The sequence below is a fragment of the Xiphias gladius genome, chromosome 12 (genome assembly GCF_016859285.1).
Source record: "Xiphias gladius isolate SHS-SW01 ecotype Sanya breed wild chromosome 12, ASM1685928v1, whole genome shotgun sequence".
Taxonomy (NCBI): domain Eukaryota; kingdom Metazoa; phylum Chordata; class Actinopteri; order Istiophoriformes; family Xiphiidae; genus Xiphias; species Xiphias gladius.
In genome coordinates, this window is record NC_053411.1 from 11,251,101 (window position 1) to 11,270,108 (window position 19,008).

General features: G+C 43.9%; 1 protein-coding gene across 1 annotated transcript; it reads right to left on the reverse strand.

Annotated features, from left to right (window-relative positions):
* Window positions 1-6,659: 6,659 nt before the first annotated feature.
* On the reverse strand, window positions 6,660-15,951 carry ntn5 (netrin 5). The gene is made up of 6 exons (XM_040141557.1): window positions 14,496-15,951; window positions 13,418-13,606; window positions 11,261-11,410; window positions 8,641-8,691; window positions 7,388-7,468; window positions 6,660-7,237 (listed from the first exon to the last, which is right to left on the reverse strand). The coding sequence occupies exons 1-6, from the start codon at window positions 15,949-15,951 to the stop codon at window positions 6,660-6,662; spliced, it is 2,505 nt and encodes an 834-aa protein (XP_039997491.1).
* Between the last annotated feature and the right edge of the window lie 3,057 nt (window positions 15,952-19,008).

A 19,008-nucleotide genomic window follows, 5' to 3' on the forward strand; every position in this document is an offset into this window, starting at 1 on the left:
ATGCAGTATATCGGAAGCCAACACACACACACACACACACATACAGCCCATGTTCAACCCATCCACACCACAGATGGGAGTCTCTTTTCAACCACACCACCTGGGCAGGCCGGGCTAGTGTTACCTCCAACCTTTTACCCCAAAACCCCCCCTCAGTCTTTTGATCGCTAATCCTGGACCCCCAGTCCAGCTCTCCCAGTACTAGCAGACTGAGAAGTGTGTGTGGACGCATAACAACATCCAGAACAAGTCTCAAACTGGAAAGAAGTTGGGATCACCCTGTTGCCCTGTCGCGTCGTAAATCACCTGTCCCCCTCTGACACAGTGGCTGCCAAAATAAGGTTCCGCTTGACGACTACAAAGACAAAATGAGGTTCCCATTGCAGAGTACAAAGCTGAGGAAGGCCCGAGACGTCTTGTGACTAAAGACTGGACCAGACGACTGGTCGACACCTGGGGCTGGTGGGAAAATTTTTACAGTTGAAGTCAGATTCTGGACGTCTGACAGCACTCGTTCCATACGGTCACACTCAGACTTATCATTCTTACCGTCTCGTCAACAAAGATCATATAGTAACTTAATTTATACAGAAATTCTCTGCTACATATCGTGGCGTCACAGTGCAAATCCTTCAAGTTACGATGCTGCAGTTATGTGTCTACAAAACAAGGATTTCCTTCTACCTCTACTAAGCTTCCCAACATTTAAAAAAAAAAAGAACAATTATCAAATTTTTGATCAAACAATATTATTATTTGAGATCCATTTAATCTACAATTTAACAGAGTTTGTGATGATGAGAACACCAATATACAGTAATTGAAAATGTAGAATTTTTTTTTTTTTTAACTTAATACGGATGAATCCCACCTGGACTATGGAAGAAAGATCCACATGTACAATTGCATATGAATAATTAGGAATAATTAGGAATACTACCTGCACAAACCACACTGCTGAAATTATTTTAAACAATGCTGTATGTTATAGGTTTTTTTTTTTTTTTTTTAGTGCTGTCTTGCCACCTTTGAGCAGATAAAGAGTGACGTGACAGAAACATGGGCAAAAAGAGGGGTATGTGGAAAAGGTTAAATGTGAGGCGAGAGCCGTGCGGTGCTGTCACGCCCACTGAGCGTCAGAACAACTGATGGTGTCCGTGATTTTGCTCTTGAAAAAAGCATTACACTCCATCACCTTCAGCAATAATTCATAGGAAACCAAAAACAGCCTGTGCGCACATGCTCGTAGTACAGTATATTTGTGTTGTAGTTTTGTGTTTGTGTGTGTGTGTGTGTGTGTGTGTGTGTGTGTGTGTTTCAAGGCATTTCTGCCCGGAGCCGTTCCATGCTTGATTAGTCCTAATCGAGCTGGGAGTCAGGTTGCTGTGTCAGCGGCGTGTCTGTATGGAAGGCATGCAGGCTGCGGATCACAGGGATTGACCCACTGCCTCTCAGGTTAACAGAAGCCCCGTGTGTGTGTGTGTGTGTGTGTGTGTGTGTGTGTGTGTGCCCTGCGTGTCTGTCCTGAAAACAGTGTGGAAGTGAAACTTGCTGAACTTGGACTTCAGTTCTTGGGAGTGTGTGAAAAAGAGAGATGTACAAGCTAAAAGAGGAGAGGAAAGGGAAATTTGAAGTGTGTGTGCGCGCGCGTGTGTGAAAAGGAAATGCGAGGATAAAAATAAGAGTGCGTGTTTGTTTGCGAGAGGTCTAGTTGAACTTTGGCTCTGGCTGCAGAGCAGGAGGAGTCACCTCTCGTAAAACGTATCCTCAGCAGGTTGTAAACATAATACCACACACTCACACTCTCACACACACACACACACACACACACACACACACTGCTGCCTCCCAGGCCAGAGCAGAAGACGCTGATCCCCATTTTCCATATGCAACCAAAACGGCAGGGCCTGCCCTCGCCCGCAGCGCCTCGGTGAAGTGTGCGTTGTCAGTTAACCCGAACAAAGCCGCGGACAACGTGCTCCCCCTGCAGCAGAGAGAGCTGCGGGCTTAAGTTGTCTGTTAGTGTCTCTGTAAGTGTGTGTGTTTGGGGAGTTTTAGGATCAAACCCTCATGTCGACAGAGGCTGCACCGCGGAGACGACCACTGACAGGTGTTTCCTGCAGCAACGCAGCAGGTGCTTTGCGTTCACACACACATGCGCACACACACACACACACACACACACGCACACATTCTTACGTTACCAACACTGGACAAGTGTGATCCGCTATTTCTCATCATTTGGAAAAAACAAAAATGGAATGGAAAATTAGGTTTTTTAAATTATTTCATTTAAGTACTATTTCATAATATACTTTTTTTTTTTAAATTGTATTTTTTTCTAAAAATTGCTAAGAGTGGACTTGCGACCCTGGCCAATGTCTGCCTGTCAAAGAGGGGGCCACCATAAGCCTGCAATGGAACTGCGTGTGGTGAACACAAACTGCAAAGGGACATGAAGATTCACAAGGACGTCCTTTATGTTGCCGACACCGGCCAAATTATGTTGCTATGGATAATAGGAAATCCAATAATGTTCTTTTTTCACTCACCTCCACACCCCCACCAGGCCTTTCAACCACGTTACGTCCCTTTAGTCGCACAAATCAGTATGGCGTCTGACACCTTGTTTTGAGTTTCAAAAATTCATAATTTCATTGATTTAAAAAAAATAATTTAATCATTTGAACCTCATCATAAATGCTTTTAGAACTTCGCCTCTCAATTACTCTAATTCTCTTTATATAACAGGAGTCAGTCTTTCACTGGTTCGCCTACAGGCGATGCAGCGCCAAGACTCCTCACTGGTACTAAAAAAGGGACCATGCGTCCTCTGTACTGGTGTACTGGCCTACCTTCAGTGAAATGAACCGTTTAAAGATTAGTTTATTTGTCTTTAAAACACTGAATGAACAACTCCTCTGATCTCCTCAGAACATATTCTACATCCAGACCACTCACATCCTCCGATCAAATACTCAATTATCGGCCATATACAGCTGTGGTTGACACCTGTTGTTTGTTCACAATGTGACACTGCAGTCTGCACTTAAGCACAGCATGTTATCCATCTTTCTGTTCAGGAGAGAAAGAAATTGGAAAAACTTTTTTTCCCCCCTCAAAATGAAATGTCAAAACAAGATTAAGTTCGGGAAACCCGCTGAGCATTGGATATGACATTTTGAAAGAAGTCCTTTACATTTTGTGGAGTAAAAAAAGAAAAAAAGGCTTAGGGTTGAAAAGCAGAAATACAGGATCAGGATCAGGATCAGGTCAGGTTTATACAACCCCCTCCCCCCCCGTAAACCAGCAAATTGTTCTACACTTCAGTATAACCAAACTGAACTGAGCAAACCAGCTGCTGGCCGTAGCCTTTTAATTAATAGAGTGGTAGGATGATACTGATCAGCCACAACAATAAAACCAGTTACCGGTTTCAATGTCGGGGCTTATTGGTGTAGCTTTCTGCCATAAAACAAGTTAGTGTAATTCCAAAAATGTTGAAGTATTGCTAGAGTCTTCTCTTCTACTGTTTACCCCAATGCCAGAGTTTGACTTTATAAACAAATTTCTTCACCCCTTTCTGCCTCTTGGGCTTTTTCAGTTTCCCAGAACCAGCAGTTCTCACAGTTTCTCGTCCTCTGAGTTGGACTTGGCAGAGAGCCTTGGGGCGAGCCTGCTTTCTCTGCCTATAACCTATCAGACGTATCATGTAATCTCAGTGTTTTTCCCTCATAGCACAATTTCAAGCCCTTTATCTACTGAAGGTAGACCTCGCTCTGACAGGCTACGAGTTTTCTCTTCTCCTCGCGCTCTTTTTGGAGCGTCCCTCGAAGGTCATCTATTTCTTGGCGGAGGAACTTTTCCCGCCCAGAGTCCCCTTAGTTGCTGTTTGACACGCAGATCCTTTTCTAAATGAAGCTGCAAAGCAAAGATCATCCCTTTGCCTTACTATAGACTCCCTCTCTGCCTTCTCAGCCTTGCGCTCATCAGCGATATCACCGATGGTTGAACTACTCATTTTAAGACGCTCGACCTCTTGCACTTAAGCGTCTCTTTCCCTCTCCAAGGCCTTGATTTGACTGACAGTTGCTGACTGTTGGTTTCATATTCTCTCCCTCTCAGTGCGCCTCAGGACCTTTGGACTTTGGAGCAGTTTGGAGCGTTCATCTTTTCCTGTATGTTGCACTTTCCTGCCATTCTACCTCCTTTAGTTCTTCGCGGGGTCCGAAAACCGGGAGTCCACCATTTTATTTATCAGTTTCGAGCCGGGATTTGAAAACGTCTCGCTATCAGCAGCTAGCACCACGGTATCATAAACTGGTAGCCAGGTTTGACCCGGGGCCACAGAAGAATGCAGTAATTAGTCTTAAAACAAAACATTAGGCCAGTAAAATAATGTGAAAGATGCTATAATTACAATACTAATTATACACTGGGTTGTGAAAAACTGTAGGTCCCTCTTGCAGTCCTCAGATTGTATATAAAATTGAGATTTTGATTATCTTGTTTTCCCGACATCAGTGGATTTCCTGCTATATATACAGTCTGTTTTACCCCCCATTTTTGACATAAAACTTCTGTAGGAGAAAACAGGACATTTCGCTTTCATGTTGGTTGACGTCTATGATTTTTAATCAGTCAGTATGTGATACTTATGATGATATTTTTCCTGATCATTTTATTTTCTTTGTCAACCTTGCCTACAGGCATTTTTGGGGCCCTAAGAGGGTTGGAGAAAAAAAGGTAAAAATCACTTAAGAAAATGAATTACCCTGATAAAACAGAATCTTTTCAGTAGCGTTTTCTTCTTTCAACTTTGTTTCATAAAGTGAAAAACATGAAAGCCGCAAAAAAAACAAAAAAACAAGGACTGTATGATGGGCTATTGCATTAAGAAAAAATAAAACCGAACAAAGGGCTGTGTTATCGGGAGGCCCTGCGTGTTACTTGGCCCTGAGAAGCTGCTGGTTCCAGATCCTTGTGGACGGTTGGACCTCATTAGAGAATTAAAAACAAGCCGACACACACTACCCCCTTCTCATCACTGTACTGTATGTCGAATCGCACTGAGCGATCATCAGTCAGCAAGTCTATTTTTCTCCTTTTATTTTCAATCACAGGCTTCAGCGCAGCGGCACAGCCAATCGCTGACACGGCCGCGACCAAAACAACGTAGCTGCTCAACAAATAGGAGCGCTTCCACCTGTCTTAATACACCCCCGCCACCACCATTTCCCCTGGGCTATGACGCCATATCTCCCAAATGGAAACAGAAGCCATGACGACAGGTCGGACCGATGCTTTTTAGATCCATATCAAGGCTCATGACTGTCTATCTGAGGATTCCTGCATGGTTAGAAAATGAGGCTGAGGTTAGTTTGGTCTCTGTGTCAGCTGTCCAGCGAGGGAGCAGATTGTAGATAGTCTCCATTTCCCCAAATATTTGTGCAGAAGGATTGCAAGGTGCATGTGTGTGTGTGCAAAAGTGGCAAAAGGAGAAAAATTTCTATAAAAGAAAGATAGTTTGAGCTGTGGACATGATAATGATGCACAATTTCAGGCTCGGAGGATAAGTGAAGAAACACATGGAAAAATTTTCCAAATAAAAGGATTTTATGAATTCTACTCAAATATTAGTTTACAAATGGCCAGTGCAGTATTCAGAGTGTTTCCTAACTAAATGACAGGCTGCATTGTGATTCCTGTAACTATAAGTCAAATAACCCTAAATGAGTTTATTACAGTAAAATGTTTCTCTGGTTCTCTAAATGTTAAAGCTCTGTGTGTTGGTTGTCAGTTTAAAAGTGTTTTTATTTAGGAAATTTAATGAATGTTACTTTCTGTTTTCAATGATGACAAATAAGAAAACAAAGTCAAAGATATTGTATTGGCCTCATTTGTGGTAAAACCTTTAACAAAAAGTGGAAGAAAATTATTTATGATCACTCTCCCTGTTTTTATTTAAAAAAGGAAAAGTCACATTTCTGAATAGGCTTCGGTTACATTTGTGTGTAGTAAATATGAGGTAGAATATTTGCCCTTACGTGTATATTTTGCTATGTCACTTATGTCTTGTTGTGTGTGTTACATAGAGTCTTTTAAGAATAAATATGAATCAAACAATACTTTAAAACAAATCTTTGTGTGACAAAAATACCGCGTGGAGTTTCCGGCACTGTTTAGCCAGACTTTAATTTTCAAAAGTTTCTTTAGTAGAAAATATTAAAATCCTCATTGCTAATATTTCACATAGCGCCATTTTTTTTTTTTTTTTTTGGTGGGCCTTCAAGCCATTTAATCGTTTACCACCTGGTGCTGCCGCAGAACTCAGTGCACCATCATGAATATGCCCTCTACCCTCCAAAAATACGCAAAAGCCAACAGTGGCATGAGGAAACGTATGTGCTTCTTCACATTTTTAGATCAGCATTTGAACATCACGTCACAGGTGTGTATGTGTTTGTGTGTTGAGGGGTCACTTCTGTTCCTCCTGAAACCTTCAGGAAAAAATTAAAAAAAAAAGTCTGAGAAAGCACTTTCTCCTCTTTATAGTAGTTCTCTTTTTGCAAAATGTCCAGAAAGGTGGAGGATTAAAGGCAAAATCTCAGTCATCCTGTCTTTTTTATTTCTTTTATTTCTCCTTGTGGTTATTTTTCTTATTCAGGGCCTTGAGTGGAACACACCAGAGCAGGTGTAGTGGACGAGGGGGTCGCCCCAGTGGATTTAACCTTGCCCTCTAAGTAAGAGTGTGTGTGTGGCTCTATTAAAGTTTGAGTTTTGTCCGCTTTTACAGAGTGTGTGTTCACACTGTCAGTGTCTTTCTCAGTCAGCAGGTGAGGGGGGATGTACCCAGACTGGGATTTTGAGTGCGCACTGTGGTGGTTGTTGGGGGATTTCGGAGGGCAGCGGCCCCTCCTGTCCTGCCCCCGGAAGCCCCTGAGTTTGGGGCTCCAGTGTTCCCGCCACTGGAGGGCCAGAGTAGAGCGGTCCGCCACCAGGCGACTCTCCTCCGGGCCCCAGCCCCGCTCTCCTTCCTCTGCGCCAATCAGGAGGAAAGTCCGACCCACGTGGAGGGCGGGGCAGCCGCAGCTGAGGTCACGGTCGGGGACCCAGAGGGAGTGGGGGCCCTTGCGAACGCGGGAGGTGGACCCTGTGCGGAAGACGGTTTGGACTGAGATGGAGAACTGCCACCATGGACCTGAACGCTCCATCCCTCTCACCTGCACCTTCAGCACTGAGAAAAACAAATTTGCAAATGCACATTTTACATCGTGTTTTTGTATCATTATTAATACAACACACATCATTATTAAATCTAAACTATGATTTTTATGACAAGGTAAAATAAAATAAAAAAAACAAAAAAAACAAACATGTGACTAACCGTAGTCCTTGAGACAATAGGTCTCCAAGTTCATCCTTACTTTAACTTGAGACGGCTGGCAATATGAAACACACTCCTCCGCTAGGAGAGAGAGAGTGAAGAGAAAGGGAGGGAGGGAGAATGCATCAAATGAGAGAGTATCATTTCATAGCAAACATATCAGCACATGTCTTTTCCCCCTAATTACAATATGGCTGCTTCTATTTGTCATCACAGTATCCTGTGACTAACAGATGACCCCCGGAGTGCAGCAGGTGGGACATTCCTCAAGCTGCCACTAGGAGGGAGTGCTCAGCCACTGCACGGGGAGTTAGAGCAGCGGCTCCCAAAACAATTCTTTCAATTCAAGGTCCCCTCTGTTGAAAAATGTGGCCCACGGCGAGGCCTCGCCGAAGATTTTTGTTTTGATATATGATTCCATACAGGTGCCATAAATCTGCATGGGTGAAACGGAAACGCCTAGAGCGCGAAAAAACTCTATAACGGTAGAACAGAGAGTAATTTAAGATACGATGGAATTTAAAATGGAAAGATTATATCAGTCCGAGTTTTGCTTTCCCTCTCAAGCTGCGACCTATTGCATCACTAGAATAGTCTTTCAGCTTTCATTACAGCGGAAGCATTACTCGCTTTGACTGAAAGTAGCTCTGAATATTTTCATTTTTGAGTCTCACACATATAAGAATGTAGATTTTTACTTTAGCACCTTTCAAACTTGTAGTTACAAGGTGCTTTACAAACATATCCAAAGAGATAAACAGGCTTAAAAAAGGGCAAATAACTGCATAAGAGTGGATGGACCTAAATTTGCGTTAAAAGAAAAAATAAACAGCCAGAGTAATTATTATTATGACATGAACATGCTTAACATTAGGGGCAGGCGGTATGGATAAAATTGTCCATCAATATATATGTAATTTGTTACCATGACATCGTACATTTCCTAGAAATGTGCACATAAAATAATAGACCAGGAATTTCTGTTTCTGTTTAATCCAGTGAAGTACATGTAAATCCAATATTTCCATAACACAGTCCTGTCACTGTATAAGCACAATACAATAAGCAAATACAATTAGAGATATTAGGGTAAAAATCTCTGAGAAGAAACACATGCTCATGAGAACAGGTAGTTTCCAAGGCGACTATGAGGAAACAACCGAAGATCGCAGAAAACAATAATTACTAAATGTACTTCTTTAAAAAGGTTGAAATGAAAAGACAGTGTAATTCCTGCAGGTGAATCTACTCACCTATGCTGTATTGAGGTTGGTACACCGGGGTCGGAGCGACCTCTTGAATTCCTGCACACATACACACAGTTTCAGACAGGTGACGGGAACAGATACGGAGACAAGCGTCGGCCTTCTGTACCTAGACGGGCTGTCAGGTCGTTGCAGTTGCGTGTGTTGTGTGTTTTATGCTTGAATGCCTCTCAGTGCGTGAGGCATGTCTGTGCAGAAGGTAAGCAAGTGTCAAACTGAGCGTCTGTGTGGCCCTTGTATGGGCTAGAAACACACTCTCTGACGCTCACGTGAACCCACGTAGATACAAGCTTTACTTCTAGCAATTCAATAAGGTCAAAGCATCACTTCTTGTATGGTCTTGCCTCGAACCTTAAACAGAATCCAATAAAGTTCGCTTGACTGTGTGTGTGGGTGTGTGTGTGTGTGTGTGTGTGTGTGTGTGTGTGTGTGTGTGTGTGTGTGTGTGTGTGTGTGTGTGTCTGTGTGTGTGTCCCTGTTCGTGAACTCGTCGATGGTCTGTGCATACATTATCCAGGCCTCTTGTAAAAGTGCGTGTGTGACAGTGCGGCCATATATTACCGAGCTCACGCTCCGTCCCCCCGTTCATGTCCCGTCCTCTCTAACACAACTGGGCCAGTTGACACCCAACACCCTCACCCAGCTGACTGCCCCCCCCACTTTTAAAAGACAGGAAGTCGCTGTGTGTTTGTGGATGTACATACTGTATATGTGAGAGGTCATAAAGAGGCATTTCAGGGCACCTGTGTGAGCAGAACTGGGCATCGCTGCCTGATCAGCACTGATACCAAAACTTTACTTTTGATACCTTAATCTGACAGTGTTTTCATTTGACGAAATAGGCCAAAGATCTCAAAAATTGAATAGAAACATATGCAATTTTGCACAAACTTTGCCTAAAAATATTTGGCATAAAATGGGAAATATTATGATTTAAATCCAGAAATATCTGATCAAAGAATAAGCAAACAACACAGTGTGACTATAAATCAGAAATAAGACCATCCCCTAGATAATACTAAAAAAAAGAAATTGTTTATTTATGTTTAAAATGTGATTATTTAGATTCCACAGTTCATAGGAGTGTAATATAATGGTTTTGCAAAGTGTGTGTTTGTCCTTCTACTATTCATATTTATGTTGAAACTAATGTAATAAATTAATTTACGATCTAATCTATTTAAATATGTGATTTAAACACTGGCATGAATTCCGCCTCATTCATAAACTGAGATGACAGCTACTGAAATCTGGTAGGTTAACGTAAATGACGATAGCTTGAGCAGGAGTTCAGCGAGTTTTTTTGTCCATCGTGGTTGCATGTAGCTACTGCTTCATAGATTTATGTGGAAAAAGTAACCGAATTACCGAGATGTCGGTTCATTCGAACGAATACTTTTCATTTACAGGTAGCAGTAAGTAAATTAGTTTTGACCAAATATGCAGTTACTGTGCTTTGCCTTTGACACAAACTTGATTCTTTGAACCTCCTGAGCGGCTCAAGGTGTGGACAAAAACTTTCAGTGGGAGCTAACTTTAAGTTTAGCCCGGCTGCTGTGTGCCTTTTGGTCTGTCCTATGAGAGGAGGAGCCGTGGTGTTGGACGTGGAGGTGTTGGGAGGGGGGAAAGAGATGCTATACATAGCCTGAGATGGTCTGGCAGTAAAAACAAACAAGGTTTTCTTTCGCTCACTCCTTTCACTGGGAAAGTTATGAGCCTGGGCCCTGCGACGGGGGTGTTTTGAGCTGCACAACAGGTGTGAAGCCCGTCACCGCTGGCTCCCTATGTCACCCGATTGGGGCTTACACAGCGTTAGTGCGTGTGTAGTTGTCGGCACTTGTGCGATTAGCCGGGCGAGTGCACGTGGATTAGCGCTCATGGCTGAGGTTCGGTGCTGGTCAGGAGCAGAGATATGTGTGGCAAGAATCCACTTGATCTGACGCTCATCCCAGATCAGCTGGAGATGAGGTTTCCCTGTAGCGGTCAGCTCATGTTAACGCTGCTATGGAAACTGTCTCCAGGGATGATGAAAAGGGGACACGCTGGGAGATTGGGCCAAATTGCTCCAGACAGCAGCGGCCCCTTTTATATTGAGCTACTATGTGATAAAGGATTAGAGTTCTTGATAGGAGGTTTAATCCATTTATGCCACTAGCAAATGAAGTTGAAGGAGAAGGAGAAAAAAGAGGTCACTTTGTCATGACTGACAACAAACTATTAAAAGTCTGTGATATATTTGAGAAGGGCAGCATGCCTCAAATGCAGAGAGATATTTTTTGGATAAGTTAAGACTCATCATCCAAACTCAAACTGCTTGGATGAGGTTAGGCAAAGACTATGGTCATTGTTGAGAGAGACCAGCGTTAGGGACCTCCTCTCCAAATGTTTTTCTAAACTAAAACATTGTGCTACTTCTATCTTTGTTTCTCAGAAACAACCGCCATTATTCGCACACCCATAAGCTTGGCAAATGTAGGTCTTTCTTAAAGATTGAACAAATAACTAGTGCCAATGCCGAGTTTTCTCATAAACATTGTCTCCATACAAAGGTGTATAACTGACAGTTTGCCAGATTCTGACTGAACATCAATGCGGGGTGTAAACTTACGTATGCAGGGCCGTAGAGGGGACTTGCCCTGTTTGTATCCCGGGGCACAGCGATTGCACCTGAGGCCGGTCACCCCTTCTCGACACAGACACTGACCTGATGTCTGGTTGCACCAGCGACCTACTGCTCCCAAAGGGTGGCACTGACATGCTAGATAAGAAATCAAAAAGATTATACAAGTGTTACTTTTGTCGCATTTCTTTGTAGACTGGAGGTAAAAGTAGGCCACTTTGGGCAGTGAAACAAGCTGAAAATCCAACATTGACGTATAATCACCTTACAAAACTGACGTTGGCAAACGTGAACATGTTAGCAAACAGTTGTCTATTTCCACATCCAGTAAGGACAGAGCAACATTAGCATTTACTTTGAAGTTGTGACTCTGTCAATTTTACACCTGTTTGTCCAGTACTCAGCCTCTTTTTGACTCTTTTATGTTCTCCAAGATCTAGTTGCTAACTTGTCTGTCTGCCATTTGGTGCTGGGCAGGTAGTGTACAATGGGTTTATCAACTTTTTTTTTTTTGCTGAAAACAGCTGCCTGCTGGCAATGATGCCGGTGTGAGTGAAACAAAACAGTTCATTTGTGGGCCCTAAAACCAAAAAAATGAGCCGAAAGACATTAAAATGCTTGGTAGAGCTCAGGGGATCAGCAGATTCGGGTGATAATTCTCTCTGGGTTCGTCACTATGAGCACCTTTACCTCCCCTTACATATAGTCATTTGAGACACTGCTGTAAAAATAAAAATATTAATGCAGCTTCAAAGAAAGTCTTGCTGTTGGTTCAGACTCCAGTGAAGGTTTCCAGCACCCAATCATAGAAGGTTGCGGTTGTACAGGTTAACGTCCACGCGCCAATAGCTTTCATTTGTATGAATATGAAGTAGGCATGAAGCCGAGCAAGTTTATTTGGTTGAGTTTGTCCCGGCTTTGTGGAGGAGACCGCCCATTGGGTTGAGACGACATGGAGGCAAGCGAAAGATATTTTAAGCAAAAGTCAGATCCATCAACCAAAGAACCCAGGTTTAATCCTGCATGACAGCGAGCATTCTTCCTGGGGGAACGTCCTTGGGCAAGACACAAGACCTTTACTGGCACCAGGGAAGATATTCTTTAGCTGTCCTGATGGGTAAACAAAGACAAATCCCTCCATGAGAGTATTAAATGAATATCACATCACTGGTTTGGGTTACTGACAGCACTAATACATTAGCTTACTGAAAGACCCATCCTGTGTCTACATTCATTTCTCTTCAGTTTTTTCCCCTTCATATTGGCTGTTTTGATGCTGTATAATGATTACTGCCTGGATTCGCCGTGGTTTACACTGCAAATCTTTTTATTTACCACTACTATCAATGGATAAGACCCAGTGAGAGAAGGCAGATAGAGAAAGGAGCACACACACTTGAGCAGCTCTGTTCACACTCCAGTTATGTTTACACAAGTCCTTACAACCTGACATGGGAAAATGAGTGATTATATCACCACTGGCCTCTGAATGCTAACTCTGTGAAGTATGGCATCAATAAATTAAAGCTGAGAAGCAAGACTGTCTCTTGGTGGATATGAATTTGCAGGTTGCTATTGTTTCAAGCATAAAAAAATGATATCATATGGGGATGTTTTACTGTAGCTAATTTTTTCACCCCTGCATGTGTGTCAAGCTCAAAGAGACCCCATTAACTTTGGATATATTAGGCCCGTGGTCAGGCCTCCACATGAGCATGCCAGAGTGTCACAGTCACTTAGGACATGTGACCAGTCAAAGGTCAGGGGTCACGGCAGATGCCGACCGACGGTAACGATGGGGATACAGGTGGCCGCTCAGTGGGGTTTTTCTGTGTTTTTTTGTGTGTGTATCACTAACAGGAATAGCTGTTCACTCTCAGTGTAACCACCCCATAAACACTTCTGTGTGCTGGGACATAGACAGAATGGCCATGTAAACACACACAGAGACATGCATTCAGACTGTCAGACATAAACACTCTTTCACATCATGATTTGCTTTTCATCTTCCGGGAATGATCAGTTAGTTAAAGTTACATGTCATGCACCCATGCACAAGTACACAAACAAGAATTCACTTCACTTTTCCCCTTGACCCTGTCCCAAGCACGCATACAGTAAACACGCACACATCTAGTGACTGACGTTGGCAGGCCTTGCGGTGGTTCAGCGGCTTGCCGTGGTCGCGGGTATATCCATTCTGGCAATACTGGCAGTGGCGCCCAGCCGTGTGGTGGCGACACTTCTGACACACGCCTCCGCTGCGTCGGCCCGACTGCTGAAACACCTCCATGCTGAAGCGGCACTTGTTTGAATGGCCGTTACACTCGCAGGCTGGACAAAGGAAAGAAAAAGAAAAATCCAAAATACCAATGAATAAAAATCGGAAGACCTCACCTCCAAAATTTTGGATTACTTCATTTTAAACGTTCAAAATTTTAACACATTGAACAGGTTTTTCTGTGTCATGAATACTCATCCTTCATCCATAAAGTAACAAATGAAGTGAAAGATCAGTTATAGTTACATTCATGTCTCATTCAAATATATCAGCCAATATTAGCTTACCACAACTGGCATGGGTGTACATGGGTGCTGATAAATTACAAGATATTTGAGCATAGTTCCTCCATGACATAGCTTGTCCATCAAGGAGCACTGTCACATTAATATATAAACTGTAAAATGTCCTGCTCAGTATGTAACAGTTCTTTGGTTACAATTCGTTAATAACCAAATTTAAAGGACCTGGCCTCAAAAATCCATCAGTCAGGGTCTGGTGTTATTAACGTTAATGCTGAAAACGGTACGTCTACTTTAAACACTATTGGTTTACAGTTTGACAAAATTTAACTTGCTGGATTAAAAAAATCAGTGACTGTGTATACTGTAGCCTGTGGTCAGAATTAGGATTTTATCAATTAACCCTTTACTATATTTACCATACAATGGGTGTAGTATTTAGAAAAAGAAAAAAAAAAGAAAAACACATAAATAAAAATAAAGAATATACACACCGCACTCTAACATTTTTACTACCAACCTTGCATGTACGGTCTGCCCCCCATTTGTCTTTGGTTTTTCGTAGTTCATTGTTGTAGCGTGGCCTGTGCTGTGTTGTGTTGTATGTTTGTCGTTATTAATGAATATGGTAAATTTTACAAAAAGTGGGGGAATACTTCAGGAACTGACTGTTATGTTTTAACATATTTTCATGACTCACCGACACAGGGGTTTGGGTGTGTGGGTGTCGCTCGATGCCACGGTCTGTCAAAGTAGAAATCCTCACACATATCACAGTCTGGCCCTGCCGTGTGATGCTCACACACACATACTGCCCGGCCTGTGTCGTCACGGCGACACCTGGAGGCGTGTCCGTTGCATTTACACCTGCCTCCAACCTGCAGGTCCGAGAGGGCCAGGGGAGCTCGGACAGGAGAGGTGACGGAGGAGGGCGCAGCCACCTGCAGATTCCTGGCACTTTGTCTCATGTTGAGATTATTATTCCTCCTCTTCCTCAGTTCCCGTCCTTTGTTGCTCATGCCCCGCCCCTCCACTGTCCAACTACAGCTGCCATTGGGGCAAGGGAGCCAATGATTGTTATCCTTCTTATGGCCATGCCCTCTACCTTTTCCGCCTTTCTTTGAATAATGGAGCATGTCCGTACCAAAACTACCCCCCCCATCTTTGCTGGTCACGTTGTGTCCATCTTCCTCTTGACTGGACCCTTTATTATGGCCCTTCCTTCCTCTCTCTCCTTTGTTCCTCCCCCTTATCTCTGAGTTTTTTGTCTCCCTGTCAAAAAATGCCAGTGTATTATCTGTGTTTAACTTGTTGACCTGTTCTCCAGTGTGGCCCTTGTAGCCTGATCTCCACCTCAGAAGCCCAGTCCCTCTGTCATCTTCTCTACCATCCTGCTGTCGTGCTCCTTCCTTCTTACCTTTTACCTTGACGACTTTGGACACCTGATGGAAGATCACACGAATGTCTGTGGCCGTCACCCAGTCCTGGAGAGTGGGGCTGTGGTCAAAATCGGGAGAGGATGGTCGTCCATCCAGGGTAGAGAACGCCAGCACCATTCCGCCCCTCTGCTTTTGCAGGGGTCGGGGGTCTGAGCAGAGAGGCTCCGTCTCTTGATGCCTGGTCTGGGCCACTGTTTGGGAGGGCAGCCCAAAGTTTCCGAGGCAGTCACTGGAGTAGTGCTGCATCGGCCTCCAGGTGCGCCCGTAGTCCATTGACTTGAGGATGGAGATGGAGATGGGATCTGAAGGTTCCCCCTGGTGGCAGAACTGTAAACTTATGTAGGTGATCTCAAAGCGACGGCCCAGTGGTACGGTGAGGACCCATTCCCCGGTGTCAGTGCCTCTGTGAGAAATCCAGCAGGTGAGGTTATGAGGGTTGTGGAGGTCTGTCAAGGTGGTGATGTTGCTGTCATAATCAGGCACTGGTAGTGAGTGACTGGCATTGACCGGGACCCCATAGGCAGCGTTGATGAACTCCGACAGGCAGTGTCGCGGGCGGCCGTCTAGGTGGTAGCAGGGGTCATGAGGCGAAGTCCAGCTCAATGGGGTGTGGGAAAGGGAAGAGGAGACAAGGGATGGAGGGAGGAAAAGGAGGAGTAAAAGGAAAACAGGGAAGAGAGAGGTGGAGGGGGGAGGGGAAAAGGGTAGGAACATCATGTCATCGAGCCTGTGGAAGAAAGAAAGATGATTTTTAAGAGAAAACCATGGGAGCCAGATCATATGGGAAAAAAAAACAAACTGATTGATTTATACGACTTGCATTTAAAGCCAAAGAGGGAAATCTAAGATCAACCACCTGTGCCTTTATTGAAAACACACGATACCAGCTCACTGCATCCCTTCAACTGCATCTTATTGGCTTTCGGTAGATGCCAGTAAAGATCTCATCCTGTAAAAATGTAATCTCCGATCTTCACAGCAGTGTCAGCCACTCGTTTGAACCCATGACCTTGACAGCCTTCGAGAATATATTCGTCTTAAAACTCCCCTCAGCCCCAAAAAAGAGTGGATGAGAGGGGGTGAAGAAAGGCGCGCACCCAGCGGGTCTGTCTGAAAAGACAAAAAACATGCCCGACAGCTGGGGCTAAACCCTGAGCTGGACCACATCCATCACGTTTATGGCTCTCCTTTTCAAATCACTTTACCGTTGGTCAGTGCTGCAGGCGAGCGAGGGGGCTGAGCACTAGCGGTGTGAGTGTTATCGAACAGAAAAGAGGGTATGAGAAAATAGAAAGAAAAAAGGTCGAGGGAAGAAGAGGGCTTGGAGATTAGTGTTTGGGATGGTAAGAAATGATTTATAGATCGAAATGTGTGTTCAACTTGAGCCCCTACATGGCTACTTCCGTGGTAAAGACAAACAGGGACATGTGTATGTCCGCAGTGCGAACGAATTCCTTTCCGTGTCTTACGACTGGTGATGAGAGTAATTTATTCCTCTGTCAAGATTTGACACCCGCCAGCGCTAATTTCGAAACGACGAACACATGAATCTACTTTCTCTGGAACCACTGATTTGCCATTTTTAACAGCTCACACAAAGCCCAGAAACACATTCCCTACAAACAAATTCCCTTTTTTGACTTGTTTCTTACATAGAAAGTTCAAGACTTTCCACTTTTCCATTTTTTCGCATTCTTTTGTTTCTTTCCTTCTTAAGAGGATTTTCATTTTCTCAACTACTTTCCGTCCAAGCTTTCAAACAGCTTTCCCCCTGCTCTTCCATCTGCCTGTCCATCTATCACCTGCCCCCTTCATTCTGTTCTGGGAATATTCTTAACTGCTGTGAGATTGATGACGTCCTAACAAGCGTTTGACACTGACAGCAAAGTCAGCAGGGCTGCATAAACCAAACCCGTAGGAGAGGACGGGGCAGAGAGCCTCTCTGGCCTCGTCATCCCGCTCAATTAGCCAACGACCGAAATATGAGGCTTCCCTCAGGGACCACACAGCTCTTAGGGGCCTGCGAGGAGGCCATGGCACACCCTCTGCTGCCTCGGACAAACCGAAACAGAAGACGTGCCAAAAAGTGGATCAGCTAAACCTGGTTGAGGGTAAAAGGGAAGATTCAGGCACATCAGGCGACTCTGTTTTGTGAAGTTGCTCCAGGAAACGCTACGAGCAACGAACGCAGCGATGAGCGATCTGAATGTGACCCTGGTGCCTCGGAGCCACATTCCTGGTGTCCAGAATGCCTCGGCTGGTCATTCCTGACGTGTCGAGACATGCCCCATGGGAATCTAAATGCACTGATAAAAAGACGGACTAATAAATTGATCGGGTGATTAATTAGGTCTCTGGTTTCATTCGGTGTCGATGTCTTGACGAAGGGACGAGTGTCAAAGGAGATCATGGTTATGAAAAGTTATTAGAGGATTCAGGCAAGTAGTGGAGCGTTGAGAGTATACTAAAGAATTTAATCTGGATGGGGAATGACGAGTGAGCGTAGGCGGGGGGTGGTTCAGGGTTGGGACGGGTGAAACACACTAGGCTAGAAGAGAAAGGGGGCAGTTGTTTAACATTCCCATGACATGCACTTGCTCTTGTCTTTGTCACATTACATGACTAATTAAACATCGGCCCATTACAACCGCTTTGATAAATGGATGCTCATCCGAGAGAGGCCCCTGAGATTTTTAATGCGCCCCACTAGGCCAAATCCAGACTCTCTCTTCTTCCGAAACCAGATCATCTGTCTGGCACCTCGACTGTAACCCGCTGGATATGGTTTCAACGGTTTTTCTCCGCTGCTTTCCATAAATTCACACGGCCGGGGTGTCGGAGGGACATGTTGAAGATGAGCGGCGTTCGTTTGAGAGAAGAGAAGAAAATGCAGAAACTGCACATCAGGACTATTTTACACCACTTCTTTTGTTAATGTATATCGACTACAAATAGCACATATGCGAAAGAGGCCATCATCTCCTTTTTACTTCTCCTCAGGAAAAAAAAAAAAACCCTTAAAAAATACAAGTACGCCTCCATTTTGGAGACATTAACGTTCGGTGAAAAAGTTTTGAAATAACTTGGCAGCAGTCTCCGTCTTTTCAAAAAGCTTATACAGCCAAATAGTGGTATGATGAGATCAACAACATCTCCGGCGGGTGATCTTTAAAAGCAGCTATGCTTGGCTGGCAAGTGGCTGGAAAAATACTTGCTGACAACCTGGGGGCATGTTTACAGCATAGTCGAACAGAGGAGAGGCGAGGAGCCCGCCGCTCGTGTTCGTGCTCGAAGCCGCAGCAACAGGCTGCACTCCATATTCATTTCCCAATGTAAACCTCCTTCATTCATTCCTCATTTTGCTGACATGCAATTGAAGGGTCTGAAGTTGTAGGAGCGAAAATGTTAATGTCATCAGGAGAAAATCGGAGCTGTTTTATGATTTGGTAAAAAAAAAAAAAAAGAACCCATAAACTGTAGTGACAAGAATTTGTGCACTTTCCCTGGGAAGTTTTCATGTTCCTTCGTCTTATAACTCTGAATAGATTTAACGGTTTCTACGGTTTTTGACGCTGATAAACAGAAAAAAGCCAAAGAAAACAGATCTGTGTAAAGTATTTGCCCCCTTCGAGTCAGTATTTAGTACTGTATTTTTAAGAGTATAGTGGGGTTATTAGACGGCGGAGTGAATTTGTAGGGTAATAAGAGAGAAATAATGGTCTGTTTTAAAGATGAAGCAAAGGGACAAGATTTTCTCATATGTACATGTAGCTT

Excerpts from the sequence above, each read along its gene's own strand:
- ntn5 (XM_040141557.1), bottom strand. The coding sequence starts at position 15,951 with ATGATGTTCCTACCCTTTTCCCCTCCCCCCTCCACCTCTCTCTTCCCT. Across the intron at positions 13,607-14,495 it reads ACACCCAAACCCCTGTGTCG|CCTGCGAGTGTAACGGCCAT; the intron begins GTGAGTCATGAA and ends TCCTTTGTCCAG. Across the intron at positions 11,411-13,417 it reads CCACCGCAAGGCCTGCCAAC|CATGTCAGTGCCACCCTTTG; the intron begins GTCAGTCACTAG and ends TTTCTTATCTAG.